The 16,228-nt window shown below is 41.1% G+C and overlaps 1 protein-coding gene across 6 annotated transcripts in view; it reads left to right on the top strand.

Moving 5' to 3' along the window:
- The window catches only part of FAM13A (family with sequence similarity 13 member A), a 230,767-nt gene that overhangs the window by 100,293 nt on the left and 114,246 nt on the right, over positions 1 to 16,228 (top strand). For all 6 annotated transcript variants that reach the window (XM_038398558.2, XM_038398553.2, XM_043514126.1 and 3 more), the window contains one exon: positions 6,935 to 7,107. In XM_038398558.2, the coding sequence (XP_038254486.1) occupies positions 6,935 to 7,107 (173 nt within the window). The remainder of the gene's footprint in view (positions 1 to 6,934; positions 7,108 to 16,228) is intronic.

Genomic DNA, 16,228 nt, shown 5'->3' with positions numbered 1-16,228 from the left:
TAAATCCATTTTACTCTGTGTAAAGTTTATACAGGGTAAACTCATAAATTGTTCACCCTGTATAACACTGATAGAGAGATATGCACAGCTGTTTGCTCCCCTCCCCCCAGGTATTAATACATACTCTGGGTTAATTAATAAGTAAAAAGTGATTTTATTAAATACAAAAAGTAGGATTTAAGTGGTTCCAAGTAATAACAGACAGAACAAAGTGAAGTACCAAGCAAAATAAAATAAAACACACAAGTCCAAGCCTAATACAGGAAGAAAACTGAATACAGATAAAATCTCACCCTCAGAGATGTTTCAATAAGCTTCTATAATATACTGGACACATTCCTAGTCTGGGTACAATCCTTTCCCCTGGTACAGTCCTTGTTCCAGCTCAGGTGGTAGCTAGGGGATTTCTCATGACTGCAGCCCCCTTTGTTCTGTTCCACCTCTTTATATATCTTTTGCATAAGGCGGGAATCCTTTGTCCCTCTCTGGGTTTCCACTCCTCCTTTTAAAAGGAAAAGCACCAGGTTAAAGATGGATTCCAGTTCAGGTGACATCATCGCATGTCACTATAAGACTTCAAGCCCTCATTCCTCCCAGCCTGACTCACAGAAAGGCCTGCAAGCAAACAGAGCCATCCACAGTCAATTGTCCTGGTTGGTGGGAGCCATCAAGATTCCAAACCACCATTAATGGCCCACAGTTTGCATAACTACAATAGGACCTCAGAATTATATTTCATATTTCTAGTTTCAGATACAAGACTGATACATTTATACAAATAGGATGACCGCACACAGTAGATTATAAGCTTTGTAATGATACCTTACAAGAGACCTTTTGCATGAAGCATATTCCAGTTACAATTATATTGACGCTCATTAGCATATTTTCATAAAATCTTATAAAGTGTTAGGTCACAACCTGAACAATAAATAGTTTTTTATTTGGAAAGCCTCAAGATATCAAAGGATTTATAAGTTATGGTGTTACAGACGAAGGGGTGTGAACAGCTCTAAAGAATTCAGTCTGACGCATAGTGTCTTGTTTGTTTTGCAGACTTGCCAAAAGGCTCTCTTTCCATTACTTTTTCTAGCATTGTGTGAGGAAAATTCTACAGATTAAATGTCTGGCAGAAATATTCTGTGGTGGTATTGGTCATGAACATAAGAACAGCTATACTGGGTCAGACCAAGGGTCCATCTAGCCCAATATACTATGGTCCATCAGAGAGAATGAACAGAATAGGCAATCATTGAATGATCCATCCCGTCATCCACTCCCAGCTTCTGGCAATCAGAGGCTAGGGATACCCAGAGCATGGGATTGCATCCCTGACCATCTTGGCTAATAAACGCTGATGGACTAGCCTTAATGAATTTATCTAATTCTTTTTGAACCCAGTTGTAGTTTTGTCCTTCACATCATCCCCTGGCAATGAGTTCCACAGGTTGACAGCACTGTGTAAAGTACTTCCTTTTATTTGTTTTAAACCTGCTGCCTATTAATTCATTGGGTTACCCCGGTTCTTATGTTATATGAAGGAGTAAATAACACTTCCTTATTTATTTTCTCCACACCATTCACAATTTTATAGACCTCTATCATATCCCCTCTTAGTCGTCTCTTTTCTAAGCTAAAAAATCCCAGTCTTTTAATCTCTCCTCATACAGAAACTGTTCCATACCCTTAATCATTTTTGTTGCCTTTCTCTGTACCTTTTCCAATTCTAAAATGTATATTTTTTGAGATGGGGCGACCAGAACTGCACACGGTATTCAAGATGTGGGCATACCGTAGATTTATATAGTGTCATTATGATATTTTCTAATGGTCCCTAATGTTGTTCGCTTTTTTGCCTGCTGCTGCACATTGAGCAGATGTTTTCAGAGAACTATCCACAGTGACTCCAGGATCTCTTTTTTTGACTTTTTTTTGACAGCAAATTTAGATGCCATCATTTTGTATGTATAGTTAGGATTATGTTTTCCAATGTGCATTAATTTGCATTTATCAACATTGAATTTCATCTCCTATTGCGTTGCCCAGTCACGCAGTTTTGTGAAATCCCTTGGTAACTCTTCACAGTTTGCTTTGGACTTAACTATCTTGAGTAGTTTTGCATTGTCTGCAAATTTTGCCACCTCACTATTTATCCCTTTTACAGATCATTTATGAATATGCTGAACAGCATTTGACCCAGTATGGATTCCTGGGGGACCCCATTATTAACTTCTCTCCATTCTGAAAACTGACCATTTATTCCTACCCTTTGTTTCCTGTGTTTTAACCAGTTACTCATCCATGAGGGGACCTTCCCTCTTATCCCATGATTGCTTACTCCTTCGAGGCCCTTCCTTCTTATCCCATGACTGCTCGTGTACTTAAATCAGTTTGCATACAATTTGGCATAAGGGGAACTTTCTGCTACTTCCTGGCCTTGGATCACTACTCCCATATCTAGCACAGCATGTGAGTCTGTTCTGTTTACACACACATTTATTTATTCATTTATTCCTTATTCATTACAGTGTTGTAGTAGAATTGAATTCCTGCTGCCTCTAACGTGGACCTGTACCTTAAAGTTACAACCGAGCCTTGTAGTTTGCACAGAATAACGTGTGTGTGTGTGTGTGTGTGTGTGTGTGTCTGTTCACGGACAAATGTTGAATAACAACAATTCCATTCAAGTCACAGCAGCAGAAAAGCTCTCTATTCAAATACTAAAATAATAATAAAAATTATTTATGATTTTATTAATTGCATGGAGTTTTCTGCTGCTGTGACTTGAATGGAGTTGTTGTTTAACATTTATATTGTGGTAGCACCTAAAGGCCAAAGTCAAGTTGGTCCTCATTGTGCTAGGCCCTGTACAAACATAAAACCAATGACAACAGACCCCACAGCCTCAGGAAAGTGAAGCCTAGGAGTGCCAGTTTTCAAAGAAAAATACACGTGCCACATTAAGAAAAAATATTGCCACTGAGAGGTCATTTCTTCTTCCCTTGATGAGTTTAGTGACTAATTAAGTGTGTTTATTTTATAATGCTCTGATTCTAGTTTTAACTATGATTTTGCATGAGGAGCCTCTTTGAAGCCCACTGGCTGTCTGGGTAAGCAAGAGGCTTGTTGCATTTGTAAGGATTGGAGCATCAGGCCCATGTCCTCTTGCTCTTTGAAGTACTGCAGAGCAAACTCTGTTCTATTTAAGGCTTATAATAATGGTAAATCCTTTATATTTCATTCAGTCATCAATGTTTATAGCTTTCAAAGCAACACAACCAAATGTTATCTATATCAGCTTATATATATACATCTCCTTGTGCAACATAAACTATAGTAGCATCAGGGATATCTGGATAAATAAGGCATTCCATGTTGTCAAAAAAGTATCCAACAGACGTAATGAACTGGAGTCCTCACACCCCAGTACCCTTCGTGCTGGCTTCAGACACCCCCCATATCTCCCTGAAGAACACACAGTTTCACTTTTTGTTTCCTCCAGTCAACTTCAAACCAGTCCAACCTGCAGTATGGAGCTGCTAAGAGCCAGATTCTGAGACTCATACTTCAATGCACACAGCCCCACTGATTTCAATAGAACATTGCTACTGCATGAGGAGCGGTGGCAAAATCTGCCTCTAAAGGTGAAATCCTGGCCCCATTGACAAATGGGCCCTATTTACCCCTGGCAAAATGCCTATTGACTTCAGGGAGGCCAGGATTTCACCCTAGGTGTGCAGTCTACAGGCTGTAAGCCAGAGACACTGAGCAAATGCTATTTCACTTAGTTTATTTGTTGCTGAAGTCACTCTGCCTCTGGTGCATGTGACATAAATGGTAGAAGAGGGAAAGGTGACTCAGCCTGAGCTGCCTGTCTCTTCTCAGTTCATCTTAGTCCCACCTTCCTCCTTTATTTCCATAGCGTCTGTCCCATGCTCATGCAGGAACAAGGGTAAATGCTTCTGATGGTCATCTGTACCCTTATTTTATCTACTGTAGAAACGTAGATCAGGCCAGCTTCTCTTGTGCCTGTGCATACAAGTGGTGAAATGGTGGCTGAATGACGTGAAACACAGAGCTCTTCTTCAGGTCATTGTGAAACGACCTTCAGGGCCTGAAGAAGAGCTCTCTGTAAGCTCAAAAGCTTGTCTCTGTCACCAACAGAAGTTGGTCCAATAAAAGATATTAGCTTACCCATCTTGTGTGTCAGAGATATATATTGTTATTATTCAGAACAGAGAGGAGTGGCTGTAAAAATCAGCGTCCAGTCACCCCAAGGGGAAAAAAGAAGGTTTAAACCCCCAAAATAAGCAGTTAAATCAACTGATTGTATCCAGTACTAGTGTACTATAAAATATATTGAGTAAGGTCTTTTATGAAAGTGTGCATTGTTCTGTACTTGATGGTCGCTATCAGATATGTACACAGACTATGGTTATAAATGTATGTATTTGTGTATGTAGAAAACTGTACTTCTAATCTTTGGGGAAGCTTCAACTCCACCTAGGGTGACCAGACATCCCAATATTTAGTTGTTTGTCCTGTGAGCTGACCGATATATGGTTGGGATGCCATTTGTCCTGATATTTTGGCTCGGGACTGGAGGAGTACACTGGTGAGAGCTCACCTAGGATCCCGGCGGTGCTTATTTGGGGTGGCTCCCAGGAAACGGTGGGCAGCAGGACCCTGCGGCCCCTAGGCACGGGGTGGCCAGCGCGGGGTCTCTGCATGCTGCACCTACCACAAGCGCTGGCTCCGTTGCGGCCAATGGGAGCTGCGGGTGCGGACAGGGCACAGAGCCCCCCTGGCTGACCCTGATCCTGGGGCGCTGCGTGCTACTCACACCCCCAAGTAAGTCCCACCCCCACTGCTTCCAGCCAATGGCAGCTGGAGCCAGTGCTTGTGGCAGCTGCAGCACGTGGAGTGGAGACTCCGCCGTTGCTGACCCTAGGAGCCAGAGAAACCTGCCAGGTGCTTCCCAGTGGTGGGCACTGACCCCCAGGTAAGTGGTGGGGCTGCGGCTGGGGCCCTGCGCCCGCAGTTTGTGGCCGGGCTGCGGACAGTATCTGGGGCCATGTGTTTCTGACAAGGCTGGAGCGGGGGCCATGTACCCCTGACCCATGGCGGGGCTGGGGCCCTGCACCCCCAACCCGTGGCTTCCTCCGGCTTTGTATCCTCCTTCCCCCATATCTCCTGTGGGGGGGACAGTGTGTGGGGGGGTGAGTCTGTGGCTGCCCCCCCACCCCCATGTGTCCTGATATTTTGTTCTTGTCATCTGGTCACCCTAGCTCCACCTCACAGCAGGGTGGTGAAGCAGTCAAGAAGGGAGAAGCATCTCCCAAGCCAGATGTTTACACAAAGCCAACTTCAAGTAACCTTCCATTATCCAGCCTGGGAAATGACAGTGAGGGACCATTAGAGTTAATGTGAAGACATTGACTTAGCTGGGAATTTCCTCACATTTCATACCTATAGTGACTAAAGAAAAATACCGACACCCCTTTTAAAATGGAAGGGGTTTGAAGTGAAATCCATCCAGAAACTGAGGGACAGCCTCTAGGCGGGAGGCTGTGTGTGAACGTTGGGTTCCCCTCTTTTGACAGGAGAGATGCTGGGAAACTGTGCAAAGGCAATAGTTAACTTGTATTAGAAAAAAGGATTTTATCTACTATGGAAGTGTAAAACCCAAGGAAGCGACTTTTAGTTTGTGTGTGATTTGTATGTGTTTGCTTCCCTATATTATTTCATCTTTGAATCTGTGGTTTTTCTATTAAATAAACTTTTGTTTTTTATTCCAAGCAGGATTCTGATGTGTAAACTGTGTGGAGTGTGGAGAGCCAAAGTGATGTGATAACTGGGGGGGCTGGTTTCACGCCGTCAGTGGTGATGAACCAGAGGGGAACTGTCTGATAGTTAAGAACTTGGGGAGACTTGGGACTACAAAGGCTATTGGCGTCATCCTCCAAAGGGTAACTAGGCTGGTGGAAGCCAGAGTGAGACCTTGTGCTTGTGGGCACAATACTGATGTCAGGGATCTGAGCCATTGCAACACAGAATTAAGACACCTTAAGGTTACAGGGCAGGCGGTGACAGAACCCCTTAAAGGTCTGGGTGATTTCAAAAACATCACAGTGGCTTCATAGCAAAAGTTTTGGCAACAGAAAAATGTAAATCCCTTTCCTCCCCAAGTAACAGGTGTTCCATATGTAATTGCTTCAAGAAAATCCATCCTGTCCCTCCTTTTAAGTCTAATTCCTGCATGACTTCTATCAGTTGCTGTCCCCAAGAACTAATATTTTTCCTGTGTTGTAAAAATGTTTTTCTTTTGGCTCCTGTTTATACTTCCTAACCTTTCCGGTCCAAATTCCCCATTTGGATATGTGTGCCTGGCACCTGTCCAAGTCAGTGGGAGTCCTGCATGGAGACATGAGTGCAGAATTCAGCATTGAGAGATTTTGTCCAAAATTAAACCATATTATTTTTGAGCATTGTTGTGGATGTATTTATCTTGGGGAGCAGACATGTAGTATGTGTTGACATTAACTGCAGTTAGAAGTTTGGGCTTCCCTAACAGATTTTAATTCCATTGCTAGTACTTCCTGTCTTTTACAATCTATGTTTCCTATTGATCTCAAGGAGAAATAAATAATTTGTCTTTTAGTCATCTATGATATCCTACTGTCATGTAGAAAATAACTTTCCAGTGATTGCAATGACCTTCCTTTGGTTAATTTCCTTGATGATCAGCTGACACATCTTTTCAGTCTTTATTTTTTTAACTGTTTTCATCTAGTAAAAGGTTTGGTTTAAACAAATGTTTTGCAGTCTGTCATTCTTTGTTATTTATACACTATTCTAACTTGGCTTTCTACTACAAATTAGCTGGAAAGGTTGCTGTGCCCTTCTTTCATTTTGTTCTTTTTTTCTTCTCTAGATCACAAAGTCCACCAGGGAAGGATCTATACAGGAATGTCTCTTGCCACAACCAGAGTTGTCGGATGGAATTCCTCAGGTCAGCCTCCGATTAACTGACAGTAGTGCATGTTTGGAGGAAATGGATTTACCAGATGAAATCTCTTACATTAACAGTGCTTCATTCTTCTCCAGGTTAGTGCTCCTTTCTTTTCATAAAATACCTCTGTGTTTATATTCAGAGTATTAATATATGGTAAGGACAGAAAGCAGGTGTGTAGCTTTTGTATCAGTATTGTAAATGCTGCTGATGCTCAGATTTTAATCTTAAAGCAGCCAGTTCCTTTTACATTAAATAGGGCCTGCGTCGTGTTACCATCTGCATGGAATAAAACATTATGCTACATGCCTAACTAAGCAAGGGGACCATAATTCACCCAGATTCCCAAATGCCCTGATGCTCTTTGAAATGCAGTTTAAGACATCCATGATTTAAGACTAATGTATTTCTAAGATACTAACTGGGAACTATGGAAAATATTCAAATATACTCTTAAGAAGAGGATACATCCCTAAGCCATTTTTATAATGTCTTCAATTTTATGTTTCATAGGCATGTGGGGGCAATTTCTAAGCACTCCTGTTGTGAGCCAGTGAAGAGAGAAGAAGGGTAGCTTAAAAATACTTTTAAAAAATAAAATTTCTCAGTCATACTGTAATAAAAGGGCATCAATTCATTTTTGCTTTTTTCACAGTTTATTACGTTAAGTTTAATATTGAAACAAATTTCACTAACTGGTAGAACTTAATCCCGTATTGCTTTCTGTATATACCATTACCTGGCAATCTAGCTCTTTTCTTCATTTATACACATGTTCATGCACACATGTGCCTACTCTTATGGAACACTTGCGCATAGGGCTAAATTATTAAAAACATGCATGCTCCAAATGGAGTACTGTGTGCAAACAGATATTCAGATGCATATATAAAAAGAACACACAAGTTTGTTCCCCATAAAAATTTGCATGTATATAAACCTGGCCTGTTTTGTAAAGGAATGTGGTTGAGAAAGCTGTTAAGCATTTGAAACTGTGCTGAGAAATGTAGATGTGTTTCTGGAATAACTGAACACACAAACTGAAGGAAGGTTGGTTTTGCCGCAGGCTTCCTATGTGACTTTAGTCTTGTGACTTAATCTTTCTGTGCCTGAGTTTCTCTGTTAGTAAAATGGGATAATAATACTTACTTGGCTTATAGGAAGGTTTTGAAGCTAAATTCATTCAAGTTTTTAAAGTCACCCTTGAATGGAAGGAAGTACAAAATATTAAAATAATTTTAAAAATGCTCAATATGGTGCAGTGGTTTCTGAGGATACTGTGTAAATGTGAGCACACTAAAAATGTGTGTATATGTATATTATATATTACATCTGTATGTGTCTGCATGCGCACACACAGGATGGACGATGCGCTGGGAATGAATGAGTTGTGTAGAGCAGTGGTTCTCAACCAGGGATTCGCGTACCCATGGGGTACGCAGAGGTCTTCCGGGGGTATATTAACTCATATAGATACTTGCCTAGGTTTACAACAGGCGACATTCCAAAAAACACTAGCGAAGTCAGTACAAACAGATATTCAGATGCACATGTACAAACTAATATTTCATACGACTTGTTTATACTGCTCTATATACTGTACACTGAAATGTAAGTACAATATTTATAGAAAAGTACAACCCCTGCCAATGAGTTCCACGGGTTGACTGTGCGTTGTGTGAAGAAGAACTTCCTTACATTTGTTTTAAACATGCTGCCTATAAATTTAATGGGGTGACCCCTGGTTCACGTCCTTATTCATGTCCTTATTCACTTTCTCTCCACACCATTCACGATTTTATAGACCTCAATCATGTTCCCCCTCAGTCGTCTCTTTTCCAAGCTGAGCAGACCCAGTCTTTTCAATCTCCCCGCATACGGAAACTCTTCCACACCCTTAGTCATTTTTGTTGACCTTCTCTAACCTTTTTTCATTTGAAATATACTTTTTTTAAGACGGAGTGACCAGAACTGCACACAGTCTTCAAGGTGTAGACATACCATGGATTTACATAGTAGCAATATGATATTTTGTCTCTTATTATCTGTGCCTTTCCTAAAGGTTTCTAATATTGTTAGTTTTTCTGACTGTCACTGCACCTTGAGCAGATGTTTTCAGAGAACTATCCTCCATGACTGTAAGATCGTTCTTGAATGGTAATTTAGACCCCTTCATTATGTGTGTATAGTTGGGATTATGTTTTCCTATGTGCATTACTTTGAATTTATCAACATTGAATTTCTTCTGCCATTTTGTTGCCCAGTCACCCAGTTTTGTGAGATCCCTTTGGAATTCTTCTCAGTCTGCTTTGGATTTAACTATTTTGAGTAATTTAATATTTTCTGCAAATGTTGCCAGCTCACTGTTCACCCTCTTTTTCCAAATCATTTATGAATATTTTGCATGGCACAGATCCCACTGTTTACCTCTCTCCTTTGTTTCCTATCTTTAAACCAGTTACTGATCCACGAGAGTACCCTCTTTTATCCCATGACTGCTTACTTTGCTTAACAGCATTTGGTGTTGGACCTTTTTCAAAGACTTTCTGAAAGTCCAAGTACACTGTATCCGCTGGATTATCCTTGTCCACATGCTTCTTGACTCTCTCAAAGAATTCTAATAGATTGGTGAGGCATGATTTCCCTTTACAAATTTAACTATGCAAATTATTGTTTGCAGTCAAGGTATATTGCAGTGCATAAAATATGTATTTTACCCTTTCTGGAGTCCCTGAAGTCCATGTTGACTGTTGATATAGAGAATAATTTTATGTTGAGGTTGACGTATTTCTGTACGTATAAAAAAAGATAATTTTGTCTTTCCAAAATAGGTGGAGTACTGTTTGTACCAGCACCTAATATATATGTTCTCTCAAGAATTACATCATCTTTAAAACTATGTGCTAAGGGCAAACTGCTTTGCATACAGTAGCAGAAAAACAACTTTAAGCCAGGCCCTGTGGAAGAAGGGGTAAAGTGATTAAGCATGCGCGCACACACATTTTCCTAGGACTTCTCCCATTTTTGAAAGTGCGTGGGTATAAATGGCTGTCAGAGCTCTACCAGCTAGAAAAGAGGAACATGCATAAGGATCTGATCCAGCAAAGCACATGCTTAACTTTAAGCACTGGTCCCATTGACTTCATTGGGATTAATTGTGCACTTAAAGTTTTGTGTGGATTAAGTGTTTTGGATTGAGGTTCAAATGGATTTTTTGTTTCAGGAACAGGGTGTGTGAAGCTTATTCAGTCACAAAGGAGGAAAGGCCTCCTTCTGCCAAAGTCTCTAACACACAAGTTTGAAGCTACTTGTGCCCAAATATAACAGTAACAGAAAGCGTAAGGCTTTCTACAGCCCAAAGGTAAGAGTGAAAAATGCTTCCCACAGCCAAAGCCCAAGGTGGGAGTGTGTTGTGTTGAGCAGAGGTCCTTGCCGGATGCTGTTTATATTTCTGTAGAGTACCAGATGTTTGCTACCAAAAGACTTGTTAACATCTACCATCATGAATCCCCTGCCAATTAATAAGGCTTTGCTGCATATCGCTCATAGCCATTGCATATTGGGGCTGCATCCATTCTTGATCCTGGCAGCATTTTCAAGGACATCTGCTTGTACTGGGAGATTAACACCCTCCTTGCTAGACACAGCCATTACACACAGACTTACCTGGCTAACAAGTGTTTTTCCAGGTACCTGCCTTATCACCAATTTACATATTCAGGTGGTGGGGGAAAAAATCTGCAGGGAAATTGAAAGAAAAATTACATTCAGATTCCAGAACCTGAAACCTTAGAGCAAGCAGCCAGTCTGAAGTCATTTGGGGAACATAAAGTGTAAACCAGCTTTTGGAGTGCTTTCCATCCATTCTCACCTTGTGTCATAGATCATAAACGCTTGTTTATGGCTGCAATCTTAGCTGCCGTGGGATTTGCCAGCAACACTACCCTGTAGTAGCTTTCCAACCTTTGAACGTTTTCAAAGGGAAGCTTTGTTTATGTCAACGTTTCTTTCACAAAGTAACTTATATTGCCTCTTGTCCTAATTCCTACCATGGTATTGGCTCATATGTCATTAAAACAAGGTGTGGGTTTGTGTACATAGCTGCACCCTGTTTTTAAGGATGATGATTATGTGTTCAAACCGTAAACTGCTGAGGTGTCAATACGTATATCTGTACACTTTAAAATATATACATAATATAAACACTTGCCTTTTCTTTTGCTTACTTGTGACTTTCTTTTTAGCAACTTTCCTTTAAAAGCAACACAAGCAAAAACTTGTCATTGTTCTGTGGTATGTGATGTGATAAGAACTTGATTACATAGTGCTGATAGAACAAATCAAGCAGACCTGTTTTTTTAGTTTATCTGGGCATTATATTTGGTACATATTTATTACCCAAACAAACAACTTCCCTTATCACTCAGGAGCCTCTATAACAGGTTTACATAAGGGATCAGAGCCAAACAACAGTCCCTGCCCTGTGAGCTCTCCTGAATCTTGGAGAAAACTGCTGATTTCTCAACAATGGAGCAAAGATTTAGGGTGAGGTTGATTATAGAGAGTGGTAAGTTCTTTGGGACAAGGAATATCTTCCTATATGTCTACATAGTGTCTAGCATCTTTGTGGGGCTGTAATAATATCCTTAATAAATAATGGCTCAGTGAGGCACTATTTTTCATTCAATTGAGATTTGTTTTCTCTGTGTCTGTCTCTCTCTGTGCTTTAGGCTCTGTTGAGTTAGTTTTTCCAAGCTGACTCAATTAATCTTGAGAGTACATTTGTCTCCACCCTCATATGCAATCAGTTCCCTTCTTTCTTGCATTGTGAGATGCTGGCAGTATGAACTGTTACATAATAAGTTTTCAAGAAATACATTCTCCCAGGCACAAGCAACAAAGACTTTTGCAATTTATGTTTTTCTTCAGTTTAGGTGATTGTGATATAGGAGCTGGTTGTGGTCTCAACTTTACCTTTGTTGTCCCTTGGCCATCTATAATCAGGTCACATTGTCAATTAAAATAACATGTGAACACATTATTTCTCCTCCTGGTTTGATTGCGAAAATAAATAAATAAATAAAAATTCAGGTGCCCCCCTCTTCATCAGCCCAGGACCGGTAATTTGCTACCTCTTTGGGCTTAGGGTCTGTATGCTAGAATCAAAACACCTTACTATCAATCCATGTGGGCATTGGCACCTTCTTGTTTCTAGCAATCATGTTTTTGTCTCTTTGCCTGGAATTTCTCTGGTGACACAGTGGTGGCTGGAGAGCTGAAGAGCATTCTAAATCTTGTGGTCTGAACAGTGCATCGTAAGCAGAGGTTCAACCAGTGGAAACAGCAAGAGTTCTTGATGGGACTAAGAGCTTACATGTGAGAGAGAGGTCTATCACTAGCTGTACGTGTGAGACTGCATTTGATTGACTCATCTTTTTAGTGACTGATCTGGAAAAAAGATACTTCTTTCATTTTGTGTGCAAAGTGACTTTCTTTCCTATGTGTGGAAACTATTCTGGGGAATCAAGGACTATAAGGGTATGTCTACACTGCAGTTAGACACTCGTGGCTGACCTGTGCCAGCTGACTTGGGCTGGGGCTGCGAAGCTGTTTAATTGTAGTGTAGACTTCCAGGCTCACACTGGAGCCTGGGCCCTCGGACCCTGTGAGGTCCCAGCGCTCAGGCTGCAGCCCAAGTCTACGCTGCAATGAAATAGTCCTGCAGCTTCAGCCACAGGAGCCCAAGTCGGCTGTCCCAGGCCAGCTGCAGCTTGTTGTTTGCAGTGTACATGTAGCCTCAGTGGCCCCAACAAGCACATCATTCTAAGAATGATTCTTTATCCCAGTTGAGGCATAAAGAGAAATCTGAAATGAAACTCTTTCCAGAGTTCAGGCTTTTCTTCACTGAATGGGAGGATTGTTCTGAACTTTCTGCTTTTCCCTGGTGGAGAAAGACTTTTCATCTCATGAGGCCAGTGAGAACTCCTTACTCTGGTGCCTGGGGAGTCAGATGGAGTAGTCATGCTACATTTTGCCATAAGCAAATTGGACTGCACTCCTCCTTGAAGAGTTTGGAGGCCTTTTCAAGCATGAGATATCAATGGGCTCTTGCACAGAAGAACAGGCAGTGCTCAAATGGCTGATGAAGTTTCAGCCTATCCTTGAAAAGTCAGTTGATTTTTAACACTGACACCTAGATGTCCATCTCTGCACATCCCCAGCAGAACCCCCAGTTCATTATAAACAGATAAAATTGACAGTTCAGAGCACTGACCATTTAATCTTGAGAATCAGTGGATCCTTTTCTCTTTATTCTTGGTGTTTTCCCTCATGTGCCGGTTGCATTGTTCAGCACTGAAGATCAGTGTAGCAGGCAGGGCCGGCTCCAGGCACCACCTTTGCAAGCAGGTGCTTGGGGCAGCATTCAGTATGGGGCGGCAGTCCATGTCCCGTGGCAGCAATTTGGTGGCAGCTCCGCTGCTCTTCCCATCATGGCGGCTTTTGAGCAGCAGCTCCGCCGCTCTTCCAGGTGCGGTGACTGCTTGGGGCGGCAAAATTGGTAGAGCCGCCCTTGGTAGCAGGATTCCTTTTCAGACATGAATACACCAGGTATTTTTGCATTTGAAGTTGTGTGATTTTTCTTCCTGTTGTGCTTTCCAGAGAGCATCTTCCCTGGCCGTCTCCAAGAAAAACTGGTATAAAAGGTCCCAGTTCTGAATCAGAATCGTGTATTTACTTGTGCACTTTCCCCAGTTCAGCTGTAAGAAATGTGGTGTGGAATATTGTGTGCAGTGCAGTGTTTGCTGAAGGAGTTCAGCTATGATTTCCCATGACAAAGCAATATTTTTAATCAAGGTAGTCACCTGGATGTCTAGTGAAGAGATGGGTTAGAAGGGTAGGCTTGTCACTTGGTGCTCCTGTCATTTTGCTTGTACACCGGACCCTCGCTAGAATGCGCGTCTATATAATGCAAATTCAGATATAACGCGGTCGCGGCCATGGATCCCAAATTTAAGTACTGTACAGTACAATTTTTTTGAGTATAGACATGATAAATCAATTGCTGAGCGTTCTCCTGTCGACTCTAGTACTTCACCAGAACAAGGAGCACAAGCACAATCGATGGGAGAGTGTCCGCTATTCACGCTTGAACAAGGTGTTATTGCCATTTTTAAGCAGCACTATTGACGGAACTTGGTACGACAAATGATAGAAAGTGAGTTGTCTGTCACCAATTTTCTGAAGAAGTTGACTATAAAAGACTTCTTTTACATTGGCGGCGATTCCTGGAATTTATTACGCGCTGAAACGATAAACCGCTGTTGGATGATGGGATGAGAGAATCGTTTGGCCACCCGCTCCTGGAAGAAAATGAAGTAAGCAGATCACAGTCTGATGAGGAATTCGACTTTGAGGGATTTACAGGCAGTACGACCAAACAACATTCCAGAAGCTGAAGAATTGGCCTTCGCCATGGAAGAAGAAGATGATGAAGTGGACGTCGTTCCAATGTCAACTGCGACCGTAGCCGGCTTAGAGACTGCTTTGAGATGGTTTGAGATGCAAGACGTTGAGCCTATAAAAATTAAGCAGCTGCGTAGTCTTTTGCAGTTTGCTAAGCAGAAGCGGCATGGCAGCAAGAAGCAAAAGCAACTCACCGACTTTTTAAAGAAAAACTAGTTTATTTAAAAAACACAGTTTATTGTAATGTCTACTTTAAATCTCTAATAAAGCAACACTTCTTTTCTTGTTTGTTTCCTTCAAGTAGGAGTTTATTTTCTAAGGTTCTCTATACTTTATGGATGTGACATTTACTGTATACAGTCATTTCATTTTAACACAGTCCCCGCTATAACGCGGTATTTGGCATGGATCCCAAATCCCGCGATCGGGTCCGGTGTATCTGTAATCTGAGTATTTCAATCCTGTAAAATTCTTCTCCTTCATGGCCTAAGGAAAAATAGATTTGTATTTTTATTTTTTGTAAGTGATTTGGGTACTGAAAGAGTCTGCTTACCCAGAAGTAGTGGAATCTGCACTTCGCTGCATTATCAACCTGCCTCAAACTTGACTCAGAAGGACCACTGGTTTAGGGGTCAAAAAGTAGTGTTGTCTCCATATCTGTTTGGTCCCTGGTCACTCTGCCAATTGTGGTAGCATGATTTGAGTGCTATGGTGCTGTAGATCACTGAGAAACTCCCAAATGTCCATCTGCTGTTAATAACTTCCTTAATGACTTGGCAGGAATCTGACTAGTGACCCACAGTCAGAAAGAAAAGGAGGACTTGTGGCACCTTAGAGACTAACAAATTTATTTGAGCATAAGCTTTCGTGAGCTACAGACACGGCTGCTACTCCACAGTCAAAAGGTTCTGTTACCCCATTGCCAATTCATTGAGTCAGCCAGGCCTCCCATGATTTCTGTACTTCCTTATTTTATTTTATTCCCTCAGAATTTTAGAATCAAGTGGGGATGGATTCATAATACTGTGATTTGTAGTGAGTGAATGTTAAAGTGATATACATAGGTTAAGAAAAGAGAAGGGTACGTATGGGTACAGTGCTTAAAGTATTCAAAAGTACAAAGGTTGGTTTGAAAGTAATATAATATACATAGTACATAATCAGCAATAACCCAAATAAGATTAATAAATGTAACGATACAATTTAGATATTAGCATCCAAGTATTCAGATGCATCACATAGGGAAAAAGTTATACAGAGAGTTGCTTGTGGAAAGCAAATTGATGGCTGAGTGAAGATTGTCCTTCAGTAATTGAGAATTTACAAAATTGTATTTAGAAAATACAATCCATCAGGGAAGTGTTTCAGTTACTTTCTCAACTGCACTTCTCATTGGCACTCCAGCTCATCTCTCCTAGTATTGCTGATGTCCAGTGATGTGTTCTAGTTAAATTACTGTTAGAAATTACCCAGACATAATTTGATTATTATTGCTGTGCATAACGCACCATTAGTTTATGCAGCATTTTACAAACACAAACCAAAAGTTCCCTGCTCCAAGATGCTTACAAACTAGCATACTTATTCTGAATCTTCTTACCATTAATTGTTTACCTTACTTTGGATTGTTGGTATCATGAGACTCTGTGAAGGGATTGCAGAGTATTTTTAGAAATGTAGTTGCCCCTCTTGGCAGCTCTGGCTTTTTAAAAATTGTAATCAAGATTTTAAAAATGAGTGGCTCAAGTGTTG

This window comes from Dermochelys coriacea, chromosome 4 (genome assembly GCF_009764565.3).
Source record: "Dermochelys coriacea isolate rDerCor1 chromosome 4, rDerCor1.pri.v4, whole genome shotgun sequence".
NCBI classification, from domain to species: domain Eukaryota; kingdom Metazoa; phylum Chordata; order Testudines; family Dermochelyidae; genus Dermochelys; species Dermochelys coriacea.
Note: the sequence above shows the minus strand (reverse complement) of the source record. Positions and strands in the feature narration are given on the sequence as shown.